This window comes from Sapajus apella, unplaced genomic scaffold (assembly GCF_009761245.1).
Source record: "Sapajus apella isolate SASKATOON/1434 unplaced genomic scaffold, GSC_monkey_1.0 scaffold105, whole genome shotgun sequence".
NCBI classification, from domain to species: domain Eukaryota; kingdom Metazoa; phylum Chordata; class Mammalia; order Primates; family Cebidae; genus Sapajus; species Sapajus apella.
In genome coordinates, this window is record NW_022437045.1 from 2454562 (window position 1) to 2478116 (window position 23555).

The 23555-nt window shown below is 36.9% G+C and overlaps 1 protein-coding gene across 9 annotated transcripts in view; it reads right to left on the bottom strand.

Moving 5' to 3' along the window:
* SCAF8 (SR-related CTD associated factor 8) overlaps window positions 1-23555 on the bottom strand; it is a 250670-nt gene that overhangs the window by 128536 nt on the left and 98579 nt on the right. For 6 of the 9 annotated variants that reach the window (XR_004262852.1, XR_004262850.1, XR_004262851.1 and 3 more), the window contains exons 20-21: window positions 23180-23398; window positions 20860-22330 (exon numbers count right to left, since the gene is read on the bottom strand). Coding sequence is in view for 5 of the 9 variants with exons in the window: in XM_032258747.1 (XP_032114638.1) it covers window positions 20874-22330; window positions 23180-23398 (1676 nt within the window). In the remaining 4 variants the exon portion in view is untranslated. Of the gene's footprint in view, window positions 1-20203; window positions 22331-23179; window positions 23399-23555 lie in introns of those variants that run through there. The other 3 variants (XM_032258749.1, XM_032258748.1, XM_032258744.1) reach the window with 1 other exon arrangement.

Below are 23555 nucleotides of genomic sequence, written 5' to 3' on the forward strand. Positions count from 1 at the left end.
CGAGACTCTGTCTCCAAAAAGAAAAAGGAAAAAGATTGGATCTCGCTTTGTCGCCCAGGCTGGAGTGCAGTGGCGTGCACATAGCTCACTGCAGCCTTGACCTTCTGGGCTCAAGTGATCTTCCTATCTCAGCCTCCCAAGTAGCTGGAACCACAGGTGCACACCACACCTGCCTAGCATTTTTAGTTTTTTTTTTTTTTTTTAAATAGAGATGGAGTCTTACTTTGTTGCTCAGGCTGGTCTCGATTTCCTGGGCTTAAGCAATCCTCCTACCTCAGCCTCCCAAAGTGTTGGGATTATAGGCATGAGCCTCTGTGCCCAGCCTCTTCTAGGTTTTTAAATGTTCATTTATGCTTTCAACACATTTTTACTAAATGTGTACTATGAGTCAGGCATTAGAAGCATTAATAAGATCTCTGTCCTCAAAGAGCTCATTTGTTTAAAAAATAAAAAACAAACAGGTCAACAAGTGGGAGTCTACACGGTGGAGATGAGGACAGCATTTCAGGGGGAAGAAACAGTCAAGCAGCAAAAGCGCTCTGGAGGAACTGCTAAGAATATTAACTTGCTAAAGCATGTGGTAGTCACAGCAGAGATCAGAGAAGAGACTGGAAAAGTAAACAGAGTTAGATCATGATGAGTCTAGCAAGTCAGGATAAGTAGTTAAAATTTTATTTGGTAGGTTATCAGAGAAATGAAGAACTTCTGGTAGGTGTGTTCAGATGTGTATTACAACATTAATGATCATATAAAATAATAGCAGCTAACATTATGTGTCAAGAATTGTTCCAAGGGCTTTACCTGTACTCAATCACTTACCCCTACATCAGCCTTATAAAATTGGTACTAAAATGTTCATTCCCACTGAGAATTTTGAAGCACCAAAAAGAAAAATGACTTGCCCACACTTCAAACTCAGGCAATGTAGCTCCAGATGCTACACTCTCTTTTTACCTAAGAAAATTCTGGAATAAACACTCTGGTAAGCATTGCAGAAAATGTGTTTGTCAGTGCTGAGCCTGGAACATAGTTTTGAAGGCACTGGAACTGTCCACAAAGGACTGAATCAAGGCCAGGCACGGTGGCTCCCGCCTGTAATCCCAGCACTTTGGGAGGTTGAGGCAGGCAGATCACTTGAGGTCAGGAGTTCGAGACAGCCTGGCCAACATAGTGAAACCCTGTCTCTTCTAAAAATACAAAAATCAGGCCAGGCGCGGTGGCTCACGCCTGTAATCCCAGCACTTTGGGAGGCCGAGGCGGGTGGATCACGAGGTCAAGAGATCAAGACCATCCTGGTCAACATGGTGAAAACCCATCTCTACTAAAACTACAAAAAAAAAAAAAATTAGCTGGGCATGGTGGCGCGTGCCTGTAATCCCAGCTACTCAGGAGGCTGAGGCAGGAGAATTGCCTGAACCCAGGAGGCGGGGGTTGCGGTGAGCCCAGATCGTGCCATTGCACTCCAGCCTGGGTAACAAGAGCGAAACTCCGTCTCAAAAAAAAAAAAAAAATACAAAAATCAGCCGGGCGTTGTGGCGGGTGCCTGTAATCCCAGCTACTCACCAGGCTGAGGCAGGAGAGCTGCTTGCAACTGGAAGGTGTAGGTTGCAGTAAGCCAAGATTGCACCATGGCACTTCAGCCTGGGCAACAAGAGCGAAACTCTGTCTCAAAAAAAAGGGACTGAATCAAGGCAAAGGCCATGGAAATGCAAATTTCATTTATGTTTAGTGAGTAAAAATCCTAAGCACTTTGTTACTTAGGGGTGTTGGGAGATGGACAGAATGAGAATGCCAAACATTGGGAAAAGGGGAAAAAAATTTGGTGGGAATTTGGAAGAGAAAATACAGAGATTAAGCTTGAGATGTTTACAGGGCATCTAGGTAGAAAGTGAGGCAGACCTGAGTATCAATGTATGTTGGTCCTAAGTGAGCTCAGGTGAGCATGAACATGTGTGAACAGATAGAACCATGTGGGAAGTTGTGGAATTCAAAGAGGAAAAAGGACACAGGAGAGTGGTCTGCAAAGCCAAGGGAGTAGTTTCAAGAAAGTAGTCACTAACACTAAATGCTGTGGTGCTATCAAGTAAGATAAAGCAATGAAAATGGCTGCTAGATTTGGTCAACAGATCACTGGTGACTTTGGAAAGAAAAATTTCAATGGACTGGTGAGGTCGAAAGCCAACGACAGTGCACTAAGAAATAAAAGATGAAGAAACTGAGATAAATGAAAACACTCTTCCCAAAGATCATTCTGCAAAAGAATAAAGAGACCAGTAACCAGAAAAGAGAGAGGTTTTAGTCTTTTTTTTATAAGTGAGGGATTTGAGCACATTAATAGGAACACTCGGTGTCAGTGAAGAGGGAGTGGTTAAAAAAATACAGTAAAGAGAAGATATTTGATAAAGCAGTGTTCTGAGTGAAACAGGATAATGAGAAATCTGCTTGGGACCCTACAGCGTGATATGTCTGCCTAAAATCAGAGCAAGGTTCCCAGCCTGGGCACTCCAGACATTTGAGGACAGATCTTTGATGGTGTGGTGCCACCCTACAGAGTATATAGCAGCACTCTAATCTCTAATATTCACTGGATGCCAGCAGTACCCCACAATAAGTTATGATAACCAAAAAATGTCTCCAAACACTGCTAACTGTCCCCTGGTGGAGAAGAAAGCAAAATCAACTCTGGCTGAGAACCACTGGTCTTGAGGCAGAGACCAGATTATTCAAATGAGCTTAGAGGGGCTACTGAAACAATAGTCCCAGCTACCAGTTACATAAGGAAAAGAGGCAAGTCCTCTGCTGGGAGGGGAGTAAGGTGGTAAAGCTGGCATGTGTTGTGGCGAGAAAAGTTTTGGAATAACTTGGTGAAATTCACCTAAGGGAAGGCAAAACTGGGTATCAGAAACACTTTTCCTCCTCCTAGACTTAAAAGGCAAGTGCATATCTCTTTATGAGCTCTCCAGAAACAGTATACAAAAGGAATCTGAGGTTTGAAGAAGGAACTAAAGGACCTTAACAAACTATTCTTTCCAACATCTTAAGAAATGGGGTCATCATCCTGGGCAACATGGTGAAACCCCATCTCTACTAAAAGTACAAAAATTAGCTGGGCTTGGTGGTGCATGCCTGTAATCCCAGCTACTCAGGAGGCTGAGGCAGGAGAACTGCTTGAACCAGGAAGTCAGACATTACAGTGAGCCAAGATTGTGCCACTGAACTCCAGCCTGGTGACAGAGTGAGACTGCGTCTAAAAAAAAAAAAAAAAGGAAAAAAGAAAAAGAAAAAAGAAATGGGTCATCCTGAAAAGTGCTCTGACCCTTGGAGAACCCACCTGTTTGCCCAAACAAGAGTTGTAAGGTTAGAAATTGAATGTATCTTTTTTATTAACCAGAGTATAGAATTTATCATAATTTTGTAAAGTCTTCAACGGGAAGGCTTCTGTATTTTATTTATCCCAAACTCTACCCATTACAATCAACACTTTGATTTTTAAGACACAATAGTAATCTGGTATTTAAAATTAGGCATCACCTTTGAAAAACTGTCACATTAACTTTCCTATTATACTGCTGGAGATGAGTCCATATTATTGTGATCTATGCTCAGTACACAGAAAAACTAATATTTGTATCTTGGGTCCTGAAAGCTTAATTACTACACACCATAAGAAACAACTGATCCAAAGATGTTGTAAGTAATTTAATCTCCCTTCAACTTTATCTTCTAAATACAGTCTTTACTTCTTAAAAATCTGCTCTAACAATCTTAAATTTCCTGAGAAGGCTGAAAATACACTTGCTCACAATACAACTTATGAGTTCCATAGCACTCATAAAAGTGAAGAGACCAGATGCAAGATAATACTCCTAGTGTTTGTCAGTATTATTACCAAGGAAAGTGATCTGCAAAGAAACTTAGGTCTTTAAATATCTCCCAGCCAGAGCAGTAGCCCCCACTTGTAATCCCAGCTACTTAGAGGCTGAGGTGGGTGGATCACTTGAGTCCACGAGTTCAAAGCTGAAGCAAGCTATGATTGTACCACTGCACGCCACCCTGGGTGACAGAACAGAATCATTAATAATAAAAACAATCAAAAACCTTCCAAGATATAAAACTATAAAACCATGCCCTAGAGAGTCTTTTTTTTCCTACAGAGTGACTGAAGCACCTTTATGTGCAGCTCACAGAACTGAATTTGTATTTAGCAGTATTTTCCTGGACAGCTAATGTGTCTCAACGTGAAAATCACTCTAAAATATGCTGAAACAACAATCTCAGATACGACAGATAGATTCTCACCTGTGATAAACGTCAAAATCTGCAAATGTTCAAAAATATAACATTTTCTACTAGTGAGGAGTCAACTGTTGGTTACTGATCAGTTTCACTATTGCTAAATAAAACCCCTGTAGGCTCTACAACCATTTGAAGTCGACTTGAATATGAAAAGGAAAGTGCTTTGGATATGTTACCAATTCTCTTCCAAACAAAGAAGATCCAAGTTTAATTCTCTTTCAGATCTGCTACATGTTCTAATGGAAGGACAAAAAAATCAAGCTGAGATTCCATATTCCAAAAGTCAATGTGGGCGACATCATTTAAATGTTATCTCTAACTGCAACTTGACCTGCACACTCGAGGCCTCATTTGATGGTCTAAGATAGGGAGAATTTTAGAAAAAGCCCATGCGCTTTACCCCAAATCTGACTACAGAAACAAATGCAGGCCTATATCCAAGTAGGCAAACACATTTACTAGAGGCAAACATGTTCACACAGCAATCACGGTCATCTCTTAAGCTGTTATGTCTTTATTCTCCCAAAGGAAATAAAAATGATTTGGAAACATGCCAAAGAGCAGTCTAGACACAAATAATACAATTAGAGTTAGCAAATCTAAGGATTTCAATACCCAGCTCACATCTTAAGCTACAGACAGAAAAACAACTCTATCATTACAAATTAACTCAAATTACTTCAGAGCCAACATTAAACAAATCAGATTTTATTATACTAGACAATTCAATTAATTAAAAATACTAGGTTTGAGCCCACTGACTGGGTCAAGGTCCAAAGTGGAAATATTTATGAGACTGTTTTTATGTTTTATTTTGTGTTTTTTTTTCTGAGACAGGGTCTCGCTCTGTCTCCCAGGCTGGAGCCCAGTGGTGCCATCACAGCTCACTGCAGCCTTGAACTCCTGTGCTCAAGCAATCTTCCCACCTCAGCCTCCCAAACAGCTGGTACTATAGGTTCACACTACTTCTCCTGCCTAATTTAAAAATTGCTTTTGGAAGAGACAGGGTCTCAGTACATTGCCCAGCCAGGTCTTGAACTCCTGGCTTCAAGTGATCTGCCAGTCTTGGCCTCCTAAAGTGTTAGGATTACAGGAGTGAGCCACTGTGCCAGGCTGTTTTTACATTTCATAACAATATGGATCCAATCTTTCAAAATGCTCAATATTAAAAAGTCAGGAAGGTCATAGGCATTGATTTCCATGTTCACAGGATATTTTAGTGTAATATATCTGGATCACATTGGATATTCATCTCTGGGCCCACTAGTTCATAAACATGAAAACTTGATGTAAAGTTTCACTTTTTCATTTCAGAAAGAATCTGGATATATTAAGGTGGGAAATAATGCTTGTACTCTTCTAAAACAATCTTTTTACTGTGTTTTCTTTTGGAAATAATACTAATGTATGAGACCTAATCTATTCTTTTTCTGACTTCTTTTCAATTCTGTTCCCTTATAAAATTTCTTCCTATAAATCAATAAAAATAAATTGCCACTTTAACATTTAAAAAAAAAATAAACTTTTAACATCTGAAAAAAACTAACTGGGTTCAAAGGCAATGTATTAGTTACGTTTTAACAATGATTTAAAACAATTTTGACAAAGTTAAAGTCAACCTACAACAACTGGCAAAAGATGCAGTTATTCCATTTAATATCTCCATTAAGGATTCCTTTCCCTATGTGAAAATAAGGAAAATATCATTAGGGCACTATGATATCTATAAAATTTAGAGCCAAGAAATAATGTTATCTATATTGCTCTGTTTAAAAATACTAACTCAGGAACATAAACACGTGAATGATTAAACTGTGCAATACATGATTTTGCATTTGAAGGCAAGTGAAGACAAAGAATGGTACTGGTATGGTGTTAATAGGCAGTAACATGTTAACAATTCACAAATCATCTTAAGTACTAAACTGTATAGTGCAAACTAAAAGGACACTGCAGACTAATAGTAAAAACTATTAACAAAGTCATATGATTTTATGTGGTGAATTGCTGCATGACCCGGGATGAAGAACAGGTTTCAGATCTGATGCTAAGACTGTGACTTACAGTGGCTGCCTGGAGAAATGTGAAAAATACTGGGTAAGCAGTAGAGCCCTGGGATAAATTAATGGTATATGCCACAACTGTGAGATAGTGAATATGTGTCTCTTGGGAAAGGGAGAGGAATGTTGGTGCACACTTTACTTTTTTCATGGATCTAGACAAAAACTAGAGTGTGGCAGCACAAGAAGCTAAGTTTCAATACTGATGGACATCACAATGTTCACTTTCCCCAGGCTCAGGGTTTGTTCTACTGCTCATGTTGTGGGAAAGGAAGTCCATGAGTCCATCCTCTGGGACATCAAAGATTCTTAATTACAGATGAAAACAGAGCAGGAGGAGTTGGGAAAGCCAGAAGCAAAGGTGTTAGGGTCTCGATAGTCCTGTTACAGAAGTAAATTACAGATTGTACTGTCTTTTGAAAGCAGAAGGGTCATCATTAGGGTGGCATGAAGGCATTGAGAGTGCTGTGCATTCTCATTTACTACAACAAGTTGTAGTATTAAAGGGGGCCCAAGGGTGCGCATCATGACGTCTGGGTAAGAATACCCTAGCAGTTTTCCTTTCCTGCGCTTAATTCGCCAACCAGATACTTTTAAAAATTTGGAGTTAAAAAAAAATCACCCCAAGAAAACTTCTGCTTAACACGTCCATATACGTACTCTTAATGTACAATTAGCCGAACATTAATTTTATTCCTATGAACCAATCCTGTACCTGCATACTGACTCACTGAAAAAAAGTACTTCACTTTCCATTCATTAGTATGATAAAAAGGAGTTTAGAATAGTGGTTAACAAACCATCATATCCACTAATAAGTCCATAAAATAGCTTTCTTTAAAAAGCACAATAGAATAAAAGTTTCTTCTTGGTTGAAACATTGACTTAAAAAGGTCAAAGGCCAATAATGGACACATGCCTGACCACTGCTGTATCACTCTCAGCCATGGGTACATCTGTCTACTCTCGGAAGCCTTGTGCAGCCTCAATTAACTTTCAGCAGCTGGTCCAAAGAAAGTAGCTAAAGCAAACCCACAAAATGAACCACAGTAACAAAGCAACTAAGTGTACCTGGTAATAATTTGAAAGAGCACTGTTAGGCTATAAAAAATCAGAAGATGAATCAATGGCTCAAAAATGACTGAAGGCAAGTGTATTTTTTAGCCAGCTCTCAGTAATATTAATGCTTTGAAAACTAGGCGTTCTCTTGCTCGCTCTCATTGTCTATACTGAGTATATATTTAGTATTAATCTCTGGTTACTGCAGAATATACAGATATCATTATTCTGTATTTTATTTTTTGAGGCAGGGTCTCCTGTTGCCTAGGCTAGAGTGTAATGGCACAAACATGGCTCACTGAAGCCTCAACCTCCTGGGCTCATGCGATCCTCCCACCTTAGCTTCCTGAGTAGTGGGGACTACAGGTGCCCACCATCCTGAGTAGTGGGGACTACAGGTGCACACCACTGTGACTGGCTAATTTTTGTATTTTTTTATAGAGATGGGGTTTCACCATGTTGCCCAGGCTGGTCTCAAACTCTTAAGCTCAACTGATCTGCCACTTCAGCCTCCCAAAGTCCTGGGATTACAGGCATGAGTCACAGCCTTACCCAGATGTCATTATTATACTAATGAAGACTGAGTACGTCCTGATGACAAAACATATCAGGCTTCTACAATCTAATTCTTGCTCTTCCTCTAACTAGACTGTGGTGAAAATGGTTTGATATTCTCTTGATCCAGAAAATGCCACAAAACCATGCAAATCAAGAGGTTCAAGTCGTCATGTTCACTCAAGAACACTCATGAAACTGCCCAGGCCATCAAAGGTAGGCATATACAAAAAGATCAAGTTATCCGAAAGATGTCACTTTACTGAAACATATGTAACCATTCTGACATTACAGAGGGAGTTGGTAAATGTGCCAGGCCAAACGGTGAGCTAGACAAAGGATTGGCAGCCCAAAAAGAATGCTAAATTCTTCCTGCACATGTTTAAATACACAGAGAGTAACTGAACTTAAGGGTTTAGATATAAGTTCTCTGGTCACTGAGCACATCCAGGTGAATGAAACACCCAAGATGCAGCAGCCACTGCACTTTCAAAGCTCATGGTTGGATTACTTTACATGTGAGCTCCCTCTGCTACATGGAGATGATCCTTGCTAGAAAGAAATTGTTCCTAAGCCACAACTGTTCTGTGGTTGCACAGAAAAAAAAAGATGTCCCAGAAGAAACAAAAACAAAACTTATGACGTGTAAATTCAGAATATATGCCTATATTAAGTAAAAAAACAAAAACAAACAAACAAAAAAAACCTGAGTGCTAAGAGGTTTGGTAAATAGATGTGAGACTTATGCAGAGAAAGATGACACTGGTTTTAAGCTGTCTAATTCCTGAGAGAATACTCAAGGTACCATAATTTAAAAAAATCAAAAGAAAATCTACAAAGCTTGCTGAAGGTTGAGGATAAGTTATCAGATAAATACACATATGCATATATATGTATGTGACTACACACATGTATTTCCAACTATGAGCTGTATTAGAAATTACAAACTAATTTGAAATGTTAAGCTAAAAATGTAAATAGCCAAGAGAGAAACAAAAGTCAGATTACTTGTTGAGCAACATTAAAAGTCCTTATCATGAAAAATTAACTGGGCTCAGCCTTGGTGTGGTGGCTCAGGCCTATAATCCCAGCACTTTGGGAAGTTGAGGCAGCCGAATCACTGGGGGTCAGGAGTTCAAGACCAGCCTGGCCTACATGGTGAAACTCTGTCTCTACTAAAAATATGAAAATTAGCTCGTCATGGTGGTGCACGCCTGTAATCCCAGCTACTCAGGAGGCACGAGCATCTCTTGAACCTGAGAGGTGGAGGTTGCAATGAGCTGAGACTGCACCACTGCACTCCAGCCTGGGTGACAGGGCGAGACTCCATCACAAAAAAGAAAATTAACCTGGCTCATCCATTCCCAGCTGGAATAGATGCTCTTGTTCAGGAGGCTAGCTAGGTATTTTATAACCAACTCAACAAAAGGCAGTGTTCCATAATTACTTTCTTTCTCCACCAGGTCACCAACCACTTGAAACTACAGAAAGCAATGAAGAGCTGTCGTAACTGCTTAGAACAAAGGGAAAAGTAGAAAAGTATTCCTCTGGAAAAGCAAAACGAAAAATATCCACAAAATACCTGAAAGGACTTAATGACTAACCACAAAGTGTTAGCCTCATTCAATTATCTGAATGCAGGTAACATAACTGTGCAAGACACAGCTATACTATTCTTACACATCCTCTTAAAATCACTTCCACCTGCCGTTTGGTGGCTTAGAAAAAAACTAAGGTCATACTCGTGTTTACAGGCATTGGATAACTGGAATACTCACACAGCTTAAGTGTTTCGTTGGGACAAAAAAAGCTAGTGTCTTTATTTATATAACTTGTAATGAACCCTCCATCGGAATTTCTCCTTCATCCACTAACATTCCCACATACTCTACTATTAAATGAAATTGCTTTGGGGATGAAGGGAGCCCGTTTTTGGTCTTTTCAAAACTGATTCTAATTGAGAAATTAATCTTAGTCTACACTGATTAAAATGTGGACTACTGATTTTACTTCAAGTACCCAGCATACAAAGGCTTTGAAATTCTGAATTTGAAGGCAGGTAAACTATGTATTTAGTTGTGTCCATTTAAAGTCCTCTATAGCTTTAGTTCAACAAATAAAATAAACAATGTGGCAAAGAAAGATTAGAGTTGTATCACAGCTTAAGGGACTGCCCCATTTCAAATCTAGCTTTCTATGTGAGGGAAACAATACTGTATTATCCCCTAAAAAGTCCATCTGTTACGTTTTTAAGCTCTAATAAGAAATTAAATGACTGCTTCACATTTAAAAGTACAGACAAGTATCATCGTTGTGGCACTCTGTGGTTTCCACTGGAACCAAGATCCCTACAATGTTTTCCTAAACTGGCTATTATGAATGACTCAATTCCAGAACTAGAATATACATACCTAGAATTCCTATATTCCATAACTGCACAGATTCTGCTATCAGTACGTGTTAAGTAACTTCATCTCTCTCCCCAGAGAAGAGATCTTTTTAAGATCTCAAATTTTGACAGACTTTGGGATAAAATGCCTCCAAGTATGCTTTTCTTTTCCTTTCTCTTTTTTGAGATGGAGTCTCACCCTATCACCCAGGCTGGATAAATATGCTTTTCAAATTCACTATCATATGGAGAAGTGTAACAATCTTTAAAAACTGTCTAAATGTGGTATTCCATACAATGGACTGAGTCACACATAATTTAAGGAAATGGTTAATTTATGTCAGTGATAACTCTTTTTTTTTATCATGAATATATTCATGGGAGAAATCTAAGTCTTTTTTCCATTTCAAAAGAATCAGCCTCTTTTAAAGTCCCATGGAAAAAATCTACTTTTACAATTTTATTTCCTACTTAATTGAATAAGAAAATCGGCTATACTATCTTTAACCAGTAAATTATTACAATCTCGACTTAGACAATTAACAAAAGGAAGGAAACTTCCTAATCATTTTTCCTGTAATTAGATCACAGTCATCTCTCGGTGACAGATCCACCATCTGGGATAACAGGAAGCATGCCAATAGCCTAGTGAATTACACAGCTGTGTTTAAAGGTTGGTACTAAGGACCAGAAACACAAATAGAGCTTAAAGAGTTGAGGGTTTGGAGATAGAAGGCTTTTTAAAAACCTATTAAAACTTCCAGAACTATACAACTCCATTTTCCCCCTGACTTTGGGATGTATACTCAAATTTGCATACATAATTCCTTAATTGGTTGCAATTAATCTATAACACTGACTTAGACGTCCGGAAAGTCTCCATTAGCCATCATTGACAATGAAAACAACAGTGAATACCTATACAGTACTATGTGCCAAGCAGTGTTTTAAGTGCTTTGGTGCTCTTTAAAAAACAAACAAACAAAAACACCAGGAGAATTCTTCACTCAGGTTTCTATAAAAATTATAGGGCTCCTGTTAAAAGGCACCTACTTAGTAAAGACCTATATACTTAGGTAAGTTGGATTTCAGTCAGTCCCAAAGCTGCTTTTCACTTAATCAAATAGATTTTTCTAACTAATACTATGAGAAAATAAACAAATATATTAACTTATAATAAAATAAAAAAGTTAAACAAATTGGTTATTTGGTAAAAAAAAAAAATTTCTAATATGACACTGAAATGGCAAAACGATAATCATATCACACTAGAGAGGAAATTTAAATAAGCAGGCAAAATACTAACATTGTCCATTCTTTAAAAGCACTGACATACAGAAATAAAAAGATACAACGCTGCATATTTTCAGGGTAGATATATTTACTGAAGTCTAAAAAATCCTCCACCTTTAAAAGTTTGCATTATTTCTTGATCTAAGAAAAATCCAGTAACTAGATTCTTTTTTATGTAGTACTAATATTATTGGGTTTTCTTTGCAAATTCCTTCAGTTCAAGTATTACTAAAGAAACAAATGTATAGACATTACAAATTCAGCTAAAAAGCCAGGTTGTGCTATCTTGTTTAATGGTTTGTAATATATGTATTAGGGATTTAAATATTGTAACACACAAAATAATTTTAAAATGGAATTTCTAGATGTATTTTGTCACTCTACAATGTGTCTGCCTCTTCCACTGACTGTGTGTTTTTTAAGATATTCATCAATTTACTCAATTTGTCATAGGCTGTTATGGACTGACTTGTGTCCTCTTACCCCCAAAATATATGTTGAAGTCTTAACTACCATATCTGAAAATAAAACCTTATTTGGAAAAAAGGTCATAGTAGATGTAATTAAGATGAGATCACACTAGATTAGGGGAGACTCCTAATGAATATGACTGATGTCCTTAGAAGCAGAGGAAAAACTGAACACAGACATGTGAGGAAAAGCAGCCTTGGGATGATGGAGGCAGATACTGGAGCGATGCAGCTACAAGCCAAGAACACTAAGGACTGCTGAGAACTGCCAGAAGTTTGGAAGCGGAAGCGGTAAGGAAGGATTCTCCTCTAGAACTTTCAGAGAGCATCGCCCTGATAACACCTTGATTTTGGACTTCTGGTCTCTAGAATCGTGAAAGAATAAATATCTGCTGTGTTAAACTATCCAATTTTTTCTATGTTGTTGCAGGAGGCCCAGGAAACGAATTATACAGACCATCTATTAAAATCTACCATCCTAAAGGAGCATCTTTTAAGGTAAAGCATTAAAGTCAGCAAAACCTAGGTTCAAATACCTATGCAAATCAAAAGCTCTGTAACCATAGGCATATTTGAGTTTACTTCTTTATTTGTAAAGAAAAGATAACAAACCCTAACAAATAGGGTACTTCTGAATATAAATTATGTAGAATGCCTGCCACACACAGGTTCAAGTCTCTCCACTCTCAAAACCTTTCTCTCCTTATAGTGAGAGTGCATTAAACCTATGGTCACAGACTATTTTGCTAGCAAAAAGTAATATATGAAAATAGAGGATTGTAATTAAAATATTCAATACAATTTATTTTAAATATTCTAAATGGAGTTGTCATGATGGTTTTGCCAGTTAAAAACCTCTATATCCTGACCCTTAGTATGACCACAACGGTATGATGAATGCAACCCTAAAGCAATTTTTATCATCACAGAATATCAACTCTTAAATAGTAGTTATCCTTTACACTTTTGAAGATTATTTAACACAAATCTTTTACTGAAACCCTTGCTAATGTTTAAACTTACCTAGTTCAGTAATAAACAGACTCTTGTTATTAGAAAGTGCTTGTTCAAGTGCAAGAACATTTATTTCATGTAATAAATTACTTTTACCAAGGTTAGTGGAAATACATGAACTTGATAAACATGTTCCCCAATGCGTGGATCAGGCAAGAAAATGGCCACAATGGTCAGAGTCATTTGTACAAGGACTCTTGAAAAAGGTTATAAAAGGCCAGCATCATGATATGCTGTAGATTAAACCTTATACGAATATAAAGTGTAATGACTTGAATGGAAGACTTGAAAAAAAGTAAAACAGAATCAGGTTATATATTCTAAAAGGATAAAAGAACTGTAAATTATCCATTGCCACCAGGACAAAGATTAGTTTCTAAACTCTTCATATGAATGGAAGTGGTGAATAAACACTAACCCTGAATGCTTAGTATGTGTAAAAATAACTTTACACATTTTGTTTAATTCAAGCCATGGAATATTCCTAAAATAGGAGTTTTATGCACAAGAAAATGGTACTAAGTTTTAGTTCTACATGCAGTATATAAATGTTAATCTAGAAAGAAGCTGCCAAAACCACATCCTAAAATATAAATTTGCAAGCAATAACTGGCTCTCCTTTACAATGCATTTTAAAGGATATAAGGAGTTTTAAATTTTATTTAATTTTAACTTCTACTTAGATCTTGCGGGTGAGAAAAAAAATTTAATTTGCAGGATATAGCGTCTTCAAAAAGAAATCTGAACATAAATGCCTGCTTCCAAAATAAATAATGAGTTATTAAGAAATTTAAAAATAATTATGCCATGGTATCATAAGAAAAAACAAAACAAGAAACGATGAAAATAGGGGTCAGGTGCCTACAGGGGCTCATGCCTATAATCCCAGCATATCGGGAGGCAGAGGCAGAAGGAATCGTTGAGCCCAGGAAGAGTTCAAGGCTGTAGTGAGCTATGATCACACCACTGCACTCCAGCCTGGATGGCAATGAAATCCCATCTCAAGAAAAAGAAAAGAAAAGAGAGAGAAAAAAAGAGAGGAGGGAAGGGGAGGGGCAAACTGGGGAGGGGAGGGGAGAAAAAGGGCAAAGGAGAGGAGGAGAGAAGAGAAAAGGCAGGGGAGGGGAGATGAGAGGATAAGAGAAGGAAGGTCTAAGAAAGTCAAACTTAAGTTTATTTAGCTATAGGAAAAGCACATAGCCTGATGTACTTTTTTAACAATGAAAGCAATTTAGTGGTTAACTGTAGCTGTAAACATAAGGCTGGCTGGGTTGTTTTTCTCCTGCCTCCAAAATAATGAGTTATTAAGAATTTTAAAAATAATTATGCCATGATATCTTAAGCAAAAAAAAAAAAAAAAAAAAAAATGATGATGAAAATAGGGGCCAGGTGCCTATAGGGGCTCACACCTATAATCCCATCATATTGGAATACGTTTTTCTGCATATATACTGCCTAGTATTGGGTGACCCTCTCTCATGTCAGGCAGTTTAATATTAGAGGGTACACACTGATTTTTCAATCTGGTACGTACAGTTAAATTCTTTACTACAATATTTACAAATTGTGAGTCTGCAAAGTAACTTACATCTGTGACTTGGATTTCTCTTCAGAAAAATAGTGAAGTAATAACAACCTTATAGGACTGTCATGAGGATTACATTGTGCAAGTAATACAGTTGTTCCAGTTCCTGTCACATAGCATGTGTCCGTTTAGTATTAGCTAATATTATCTTTAACAATGAAAATTTAGCCCTGCAGATTTGCTAGCTGTTAACAAATGATGTTTAGAGGCTCAGTAACTTGGCCAAAGCCATTTAGCTATTGTCAAAGGAGTTTTAAAAACCCAACGGCAATAAAATTTGTGCTATCTTAAAAAGTGTTCCAATAAGGTTAAGTCTCCTTCCATTCCTCATAGTTTTCTTCCTCAACTGGTCATTTTCAGAACAGAAAGCTTGTTTCAGAGACTCAAGGTAATTAAATACTAGAAACGGTATCAGAAATAATCACTTAGTCAAGGAAGGGACAACAAATGACTTTCAATGCAAACGACTAATCCAATTGATAGTCCTTTGCCTGGAATGGGGTCAAAAAGGAGCCTGGAGTGCCATATGAGAAAGATTTGGAGGCTAATTCTGAGAAAGGCAGAAAAATAAACAAAACAATGATAGCTGCCCACAGTGGTGGGGATGGGGGTGGGAGAAGAGGGTAGGGAACAAAGAACACAGGGCAAACAGGTGCTATATATCCACCATTGCCCATTCAAATACAATATACTTGATCTATTGAGCTCCACGCAAAAACACTCTCAGTAACTGAACCATCTAATGTGTCTCATACAATATGAAATTAGACCATTAGCACAATTCTATACAATATGTATTTTATAAATTACTTAGAATATTTGTTCTGTATCTTTAATAAACTTTAGAACAAGAAGCCCAAGTAATTCTAAGTGTACATATGGAAGCAAAAGAGCCTGCTGAAAAAGGAGCAACTCAAGTGGAAGGGAAGAAAAATGTCTAAGCAAAACTCATGCCCAATAAATCACTGATTTGCTTTAGTTTTGACATGCACATCTAAGTTGTCTTACCAATAATGTTACTTCTAGACCCTGATAAATGTAACACAATATTGTTCCAGAAGTTCTTTCTATAATCAAAACATTTAATTACATGTATCAAGTAAATTTTTCCTTGAGGTATTCCATTGAAAAGATTCAGTTGAGCAAAAAAAAAAAATACTTCCCTATAAAACAATCTCATATGCTTCCTTCCATCCCTTTCTTGCTATAACTCATTTTTAGCTTAATCCTTAAACTTAAGCTGTGATGACCAACTTCTCTATTTTGGATTCATCCTCCAAGACCAACTGCCATAGTTAACTGTATGCTTTGTTGAAACACTAAAAAATAATTTCATGTAACTATAATATTTGGATTTTTTTAAACTTTAAGAATCTTGTGTATGGTATAATAAATATTTACATATTTTGTCTAAAATGGCGGTATTGTGGGGATTTTAAAAACCATATATACACAGGAAGGGGTGCGTATGCATATATTATATATATTTATTATCCTCAGGAGATTCTGCATTGGTAAAGTCTATGCTGACCACCCCCTACTCCCCATCCCCCCAAAATATTTTCAGAGAGCTGCACAGGTGATTCTGTTATCCACTTCCTGCCTGAGGACCACAGAGAGAGGACATCTCAAATTGCTTTCAATATTTATATGCCTGTATTTAAAGTATGTCTTTCCACCAAAAGAAAACAATCTAGGCCCTTAATTTTAAGTTCTAGGTTTAGAAGTTTTGCTGGACATCAAGATATCTCGGTTTTAAACCTTCCATTAAAAATTATTATAATCAATATTTTTCTTCAGAAGTAAAAACAAATTCAGTGTCTACAATTTGTTATGGTTTAAAAGATACATATAAAACCACAGCATGAACAATATTAAGGAAATATTTATAATTCTCTGCCACACCATAGTATTTATCACTACTTAAAATAATTTAGAGCTGGCTGGGAGCAGTGGCTCATGCCTGTAATCCCTGCACTTTGGGAGGCTGAGGCAAGCAGATCACCTGAGGTCAGGAGATTGAGATCATCCTGGCCAACATGGCGAAACTCCATCTCTGCTAAAAATACAAAATTAGCCAGGCATGGTGGTGCATGCCTGTGATCCCAGATCCTCGAAAGGCTGAGGCAGGAGAATCACTTGAACCCAGGAGGTAGAGGTTGCAATGAGCCGAGATTGCGCCATTGTACTCCAACCAGGGAAACGAGCAAAATTCCATCTCAAGGAAAAAATAGAGTTTTATTTTGCCTAACTTAAAAATGAATATAAAGATACTTGTCTTTCTATATATTTTGTAAGTAAAATATTTATTTTTAAAGAGAAAAATGTCAAAGTTTTCTTTGTAAGTTAAAAGCCAAGTAAATATTTTATTAATATAGCACCCAGTAATGATGATGAAGGCACATAAGGTATAACCAAGTTTTAATATTAGAATCTTCTTGTTCATTAAAGATTACGAGGAAAAAGATTAAAATATTCTCTAAATCACTTGAGGGGATGTATGTGTATATGAAAGTTTAGACTGGTGGAAAATTTATTCAAATTAATTGATATCAGTAATATTTATATGTTCTCACTGAATTCAAAGTCCATTTCAATAATAAATACTGTATTTATTTGATACTAAGAAACTTCACATTTATCTTTGAATTAGGAATGTATCTGTAATTACTGGCATGTCATATTGGAAGCATTTTCTATTGCTGAATGGTGTTTCTTACAATCAATGGCACCTTATATCCCATGAAATACAGTATTTATTTAAAAAGTACTTTTTCAGGGCCGTGTGTGAATACAGTATTTATTTGAAAAATATTTTTTCAGGGCCGTGTGTGGTGGCTCACAACCGTAATCCCACCACTTTGGGAGGCTGAGATGGGTGGATCACCTGAGGTCAGGAGTTCGAGACCAGCCTAACCAACATGGTGAAACTCTGTCTCTACTAAAAAATACAAAAATTAGCTGGGTGTGGTGATATGCGCCTGTAGTCCCAGCTAGTGGGTAGGCTGAGACAAGAGAATTGCTTGAACCTGGAGACAGAGGTTGCAGTGAGCCAAGATCACACCACTGCACTCCAGCCTGGCAACAAAGCGAGACTCTGTCTCAAAAAAAAAAAGTACTTTTTGAAATTAAAAAGGTGACTTCTCCTTTTTAAACTTACAAATGCCTCCTAACTCTCAAACAACCCCAAATGTGTGGCTTCTTAAACTATAATCTTTTATGAGTGAAAAATGGCAAAAAATGAAAAAGCAACTAAACTCTCAAGACAAAAGGAACTGGTCTGTTAAGAATGCAATAGCTTAAATAATAAATGCATTTTTATCAAGTAATTATATGGAGTTACTTCCAGAGTTTTAAATAATTTCAAACATCTAGTATTTTCACCTTCCAATACTTTCAAATATCTGTCTACTCTATTGAAATAAAATTAGGATAAAGGAATATTCTACCCATAATATGACGCAGATAGACTACTCTGCTATAAAATAAGTTTCTATCAGTGTATGCATTTATGCTAAGAATACAAGCTAATGTTTAATGAATTGTTTACAGATAAAAATTTAAAAATTAGTGGTTCTGTTCGCTAATACTGCAGAAAGGCGTAACATTCTAACATGTCACAAATTAAAACACTACATGATTTGGTGTCTAGTTATCACTGCTTGCAACACTTCAAACCAATGTATTCAAGTGGTTAGGTTATTCCTTGAACATTTCTAATTGCTAGCATTCTAGTGGCAGAATTGTGACCAAAGCATAAAAAATGTGATAGGTCCTATGCCAAATTTATCAAAGATAATTAATTTTTTTCTCCATCATTTAGTAAATGGCAAATGCAATTATGAGTTTTGAAAATTCTGAATTAGGAGAATCTCCTTTCACTTAAATTCTATACAACAAAAAATAAGGACAAAGAACAAGCACACAGTAATTTCTTTCAGCTATTTTAAAAGAGTGTTGTCACACATTTCCAAGATTGGTTTCTAGACACAGTACTGATAACTGGGTAGGTAACTTTCACCGCTAGAATCTTCAAATGAGTGCAATGCTTGTACATTATTTTTTTCAAGTACACACATGAAGGCCCAACAGTGATAAAAAGCTTGGCATCAAAAATCACTAGAAAGTCTCATGCTTTTTATTACTACTTAATCCAAGTGAATGTCACTTAATTTTAATAAGGGTAAACACAACTAAACTAGTTTGAGAGAAATCTCAGCCAATATAATTTCCTTAAGGGCAAGGCCAGTATTTCCTGAACATTAAAATTTTATACCCATATAACAGTTTTTTCTTATTACCCTAAGGAAAAAAGAGCTGAAACCAACTCAAATTATTGATTGAATTGAATTATCTTGGAAATAAACACCATTTAAACATTTTTACTCTTTACTTTTCTAAACAAAATAATGTACTATCTCTGTTCAGAACTTGTAAGAAGTCTTTTATTTTTGGCCAGGAACCTTAAAGTTCTTACAGCTCTCTAGGTCATCAGAGGTTGGCAAGACCAATCGAATTTTAAATGTCTGGTGTGCTCTATCATTTTTTGGAGCTATCTTTGCTTAGGAATTTTAGATAAACAGAGCAAATGATGAATTGCTGGGAAGGCATTGGAAACAAAAATGACTATTCATAGAACCAAATAAAACCCTTCCATTAGTAACTCAAAACCACCAATGGTTTTATATATGTGTATGTAAGTAAAATCTAAAAGAGAACAAACTGCAAATAAATAAAAATTAAAGGCAAAAGCAAAAACAAACAAGAAGCCAACCCCCAATTTTTTTTCTACTCAGTTTACCTTGGAGGCTACAGTGTTACCTAGAGCCCTACAAAACACATGATGGGTATTTTCTTCATGGTATACATATTAATGTCTTTAAGTCGACTAGCACCACTACTCATTTGTGCAATTAAGAAATTAACTTCAGGCACGTGACCAGTTGAGTACTTTAGTGCCAGTACTATCTATGCAAAATAGCAAATATAGTGTGAAACAAAGCAATGCAAGCATTTATGTGAAATTTAGCTCCATGCTAAATCTGGCTTCATGCTTAACTGTATTAAAAATAGAACTGACAAACTGCCAATGTATTTCTTTATAAGATCTCTTATTTTACCTTCACCAAGACTAAGAGCTTTAACTATAAGCCATGTTAATTAGCCAAATTTCTCCAATTTTCTATCAGATTTTAAATAATACTTTATTATCTAAACTCTTTCAACTTTCTATTTTCTCTGTATGTGCATGAAGACATACAGAGAAACAGAAAAAAAAAAAAACTACATGACTTATACAATAAATATACAGATATTATACACATACTGAGAAGACTGCATGATTTTTATATCAAAGTACATGCTTTTTCCACCACATAGTTCATCATTGTTATGATAGAAAGCTTTTGCAAAAAATAAGTACATGCTAATAATTATTCAAGGTTTTAAGAATTTATATGTTAAAAAAATACAATTCCTAGAACACTGTTATCAAACAAATAAGTTTTATTGGCATCTAAAAACAAAATTCACCCAACATTGAAACGTACTTTAATATTTATGTTGTTGTTTTCTTGTTTCTTTTTTACTCACTGCAGTATGAGGAACAAATCACAAACACTTACTTTGGAGAAACAGAGACCATAGTGTAGATTTTACAAAATCACTTTTTAAAATCTCTGTATTGTGCTCCTCAAATACCTAGAGCCAGTCTTTGCATAAAATATCACAGCTTTGTCTATAACCTTAAAATTCTGCAGCAGCCTAAAGATATGGATAAGATATACCACCACTTGCTATTTTGAAATATATCTATTACCATATCCAACCTAATGATAGTTATCTAAAAAATTCTTTCTTCCATAGGAAGTCTCTGACAAGCTGTTATTCATTTCCTTGACGTTAAAAGAATCTGGGGGCAACATTTATATTTTTATCAGAAAAATAAAAAAAAAGTTTACCTACCATGTTCATATTAAGAACAATGTCTATACAAGTCAGTTGTACAATTATTTTAAGAGAAAGGTGAACATGAACATCAGATTAACTTAATTCTGGCAGACAAAAGTGAACAACTATGGTCCAGTCAGCCATTATCTATTACAGAGAGATGACAACTTTACAAAAGGTATCTTTTACCTACTGAGTGATGATTATGTCCCCTCAGTTTCTGTGCTTTCTACCACTGGTTCACTTTCTATATCAGCAACTGTGTCACTCTTCTCCTTGCTTATTTCATTTGAAGATGTCAGTTTTTCATAAAGTTCAGGATCATTCTGTACTGGTAAAGGTGGTGGCTGAGCATGTCTCTCTGTATTTTCACCATTAACCTGAGGCACATTATCACCTTTTCGTTGAGAAGTGGCCCCTTCAAAATAATCGAAAACCCGAGCATGAGGAGGAGGGACCCAAGTGTTTTGAATTCTGTCTCGTCCAAGACGATTTCCATTCATTTCTCTGCAGAAATCAAAATCTCTGTCATCCCTATCCCTTTGCCTCTCCCAGGGTCTTCTGCGGTCATCAAAATCTCTGTGAACTTCTTGTCCAAATCCTCTGTTCCAAGGACCACTTCTAGGATCAAATCGATAGTTTCCAGACCGAAATCTACCTCTTTCTTCATGTAAGCCTTTTGGACCACCATAGACCGGTAGAACCCGATGCTCTCTCTCATCAAAATCTCCTCTATGCCCCCAGGGCTTCTCTGGATTAAAGCCAAAGTGGTCTCTTCGACCAAGATGATCTATACCTGGCCTCACAAGATTCTCTCTTATATCTACAGGAGGTCTTCCAAAATGATCCCTACCATCTAGTGGAGGCCGTCCAGGACCTTCTCTTGGATCTATAGGCCGCCCAACCACATCTCTAACATCCACAGGGGGAGGTCTACTAATGCTTTCCCTGGTTTCTACAGGAGGAAACCGGTAATCTCTATCTCCTTCCTGTTGAATGTTATCATTCCCAAGTGGTATCCTTTTTTCTGGGTTAGTAGCATTGTCTATACTTTGTCTTCCAGGAGCTAGAAAAGGTCTTTCAGGCTGACTAAAAATATCTCCTGGAGGAAAAGGTCCACGGGGTGGTGGATGAAGAGCTGCATCAAGTACCGATGGGGGTGGGATTCCCCGTTGGGGTGGAAGTCCAGGCTGTATTAAGGGGAATCTTGGCCCAGGTGCCTGTGGTATTAGTCCTGGACGAATGTCTAACATTGGTATTGTGGGCATCCTTTGATTAGGGATACTTAAAGGGGGTAAGTTTTGAGGTCCGGCTGGTGGCTGTGTTCCCAGAAGTCCAGAAGTATTTGGAACATTTGGTGGCTGTACTCCTACAAGTCCAGAATTGTTAGGTATATTTGGGGGTAGCACTCCCAAAAGTCCAGAATTACTTGACACACTGGGTGGCTGTATTCCCAAAATTCCAGAGTTATTTAGAATACTTGGTGGTTGGGGTCCAATAATCCCAGAACTACTGGAAACATTAGATTGCCGGACCCCAAGAATTTCAGAATTACTTGATACATTTGGTCTTTGGACTCCCAGAATTCCAGAATTGCTTGTCACATTTGGCGGCTGTCCTCCTAAAATTGCAGCATTACTTGAAATATCATTTGGAATCACTAAAATAAAAAAGAGAAATAATTCAAAATAACAGTAAAAAATTTCCAATAATTTTAGCTTAATCAGCTACTTGTATCCCACAATAATCAAGGTACACTAGCTACATGAAATCTTTTAACTTAAACAAAAATGTCAGGTCATACTAATTTTCCACCTTTAATAAAAGCCTTTCTAAACCATAATTTTTTTTTTTTTTAAAGAAAAGAACAGGAGTGGAAGTTTATTTAAAAGGCTTTAGAACAGGAAAGGAAAGGGGAAAGGAAAGGAAAAAGGAAAGGAAAAAGGAAACGAAAGGAAAGGAACGGAAAGGACAGGACAGGACAGGACAGGACAGTACTCTTGGAAGAGACCCAAGTGGGCATCAAGGTCAAGTGCCTCTAAACCATAATTCTTAATGGACCAACAGTGGGGCCATAGAAAAAAGACTTACTGCTTTCAAACACCGTATTTATCTTCTAGATCTAGCTGGATAATAACTATTAGAAGTAAGTTCCTGGCAGAAGTTATTCTCACCCAATATTTGCTCATTTTTATCTTCCTGTAAGTATACAGATTTTGTGCAATATTATTTTGACACACTGAAGTAGTCCCAATAGGACAAAAAAAAGGGGGGTGGTGGCGTGGGGGTCTTTATGGAAAGGTATTGAAATCTAGATCATCCTGAACAGAATACCATTTTTTAAAATAGAAATTTTAGGACACAGTGATCTCTTTCCAAAAAAGTGCAACATTTCAACATTTGTAGATTATAGTGGTTACAAATGCACGCCATCTCAGAATTAAACACCAAATACAGAGAGGCAACCTAGCTTAGACTTAACTTTTTTTATTTTACTATTATTATTTACCTGATCTGGTGTTTTCACCAGAAGAAATCTGGTGGTCTATAAGATGAGGTACTTTTTCTTCAGGCTCTGCTTGTTTAGTTGGAGCACTAAAAACATTTCCAGCTGGCAGAGCAGAAGCAGCAAGATTGCTGGCAACAGAACCGCCTGGTATAACAAGGCTACCAAATCCAACATCTTTCACAGTTTCCGGGGTTATGGATAATGATGGCTGTACTAAAGCTGTTTAAAGAGGAGAGAAATATATTTCAGATTTAATTAGTCAATTGATGTGCTAAGTTTTAAACGTATTTAATTTAATGGCATCTCTGTATTACTAAGCACATTATATAATAACAAATGCTCAAATGACAAATGAGGCATCATGAAACCTTTACCC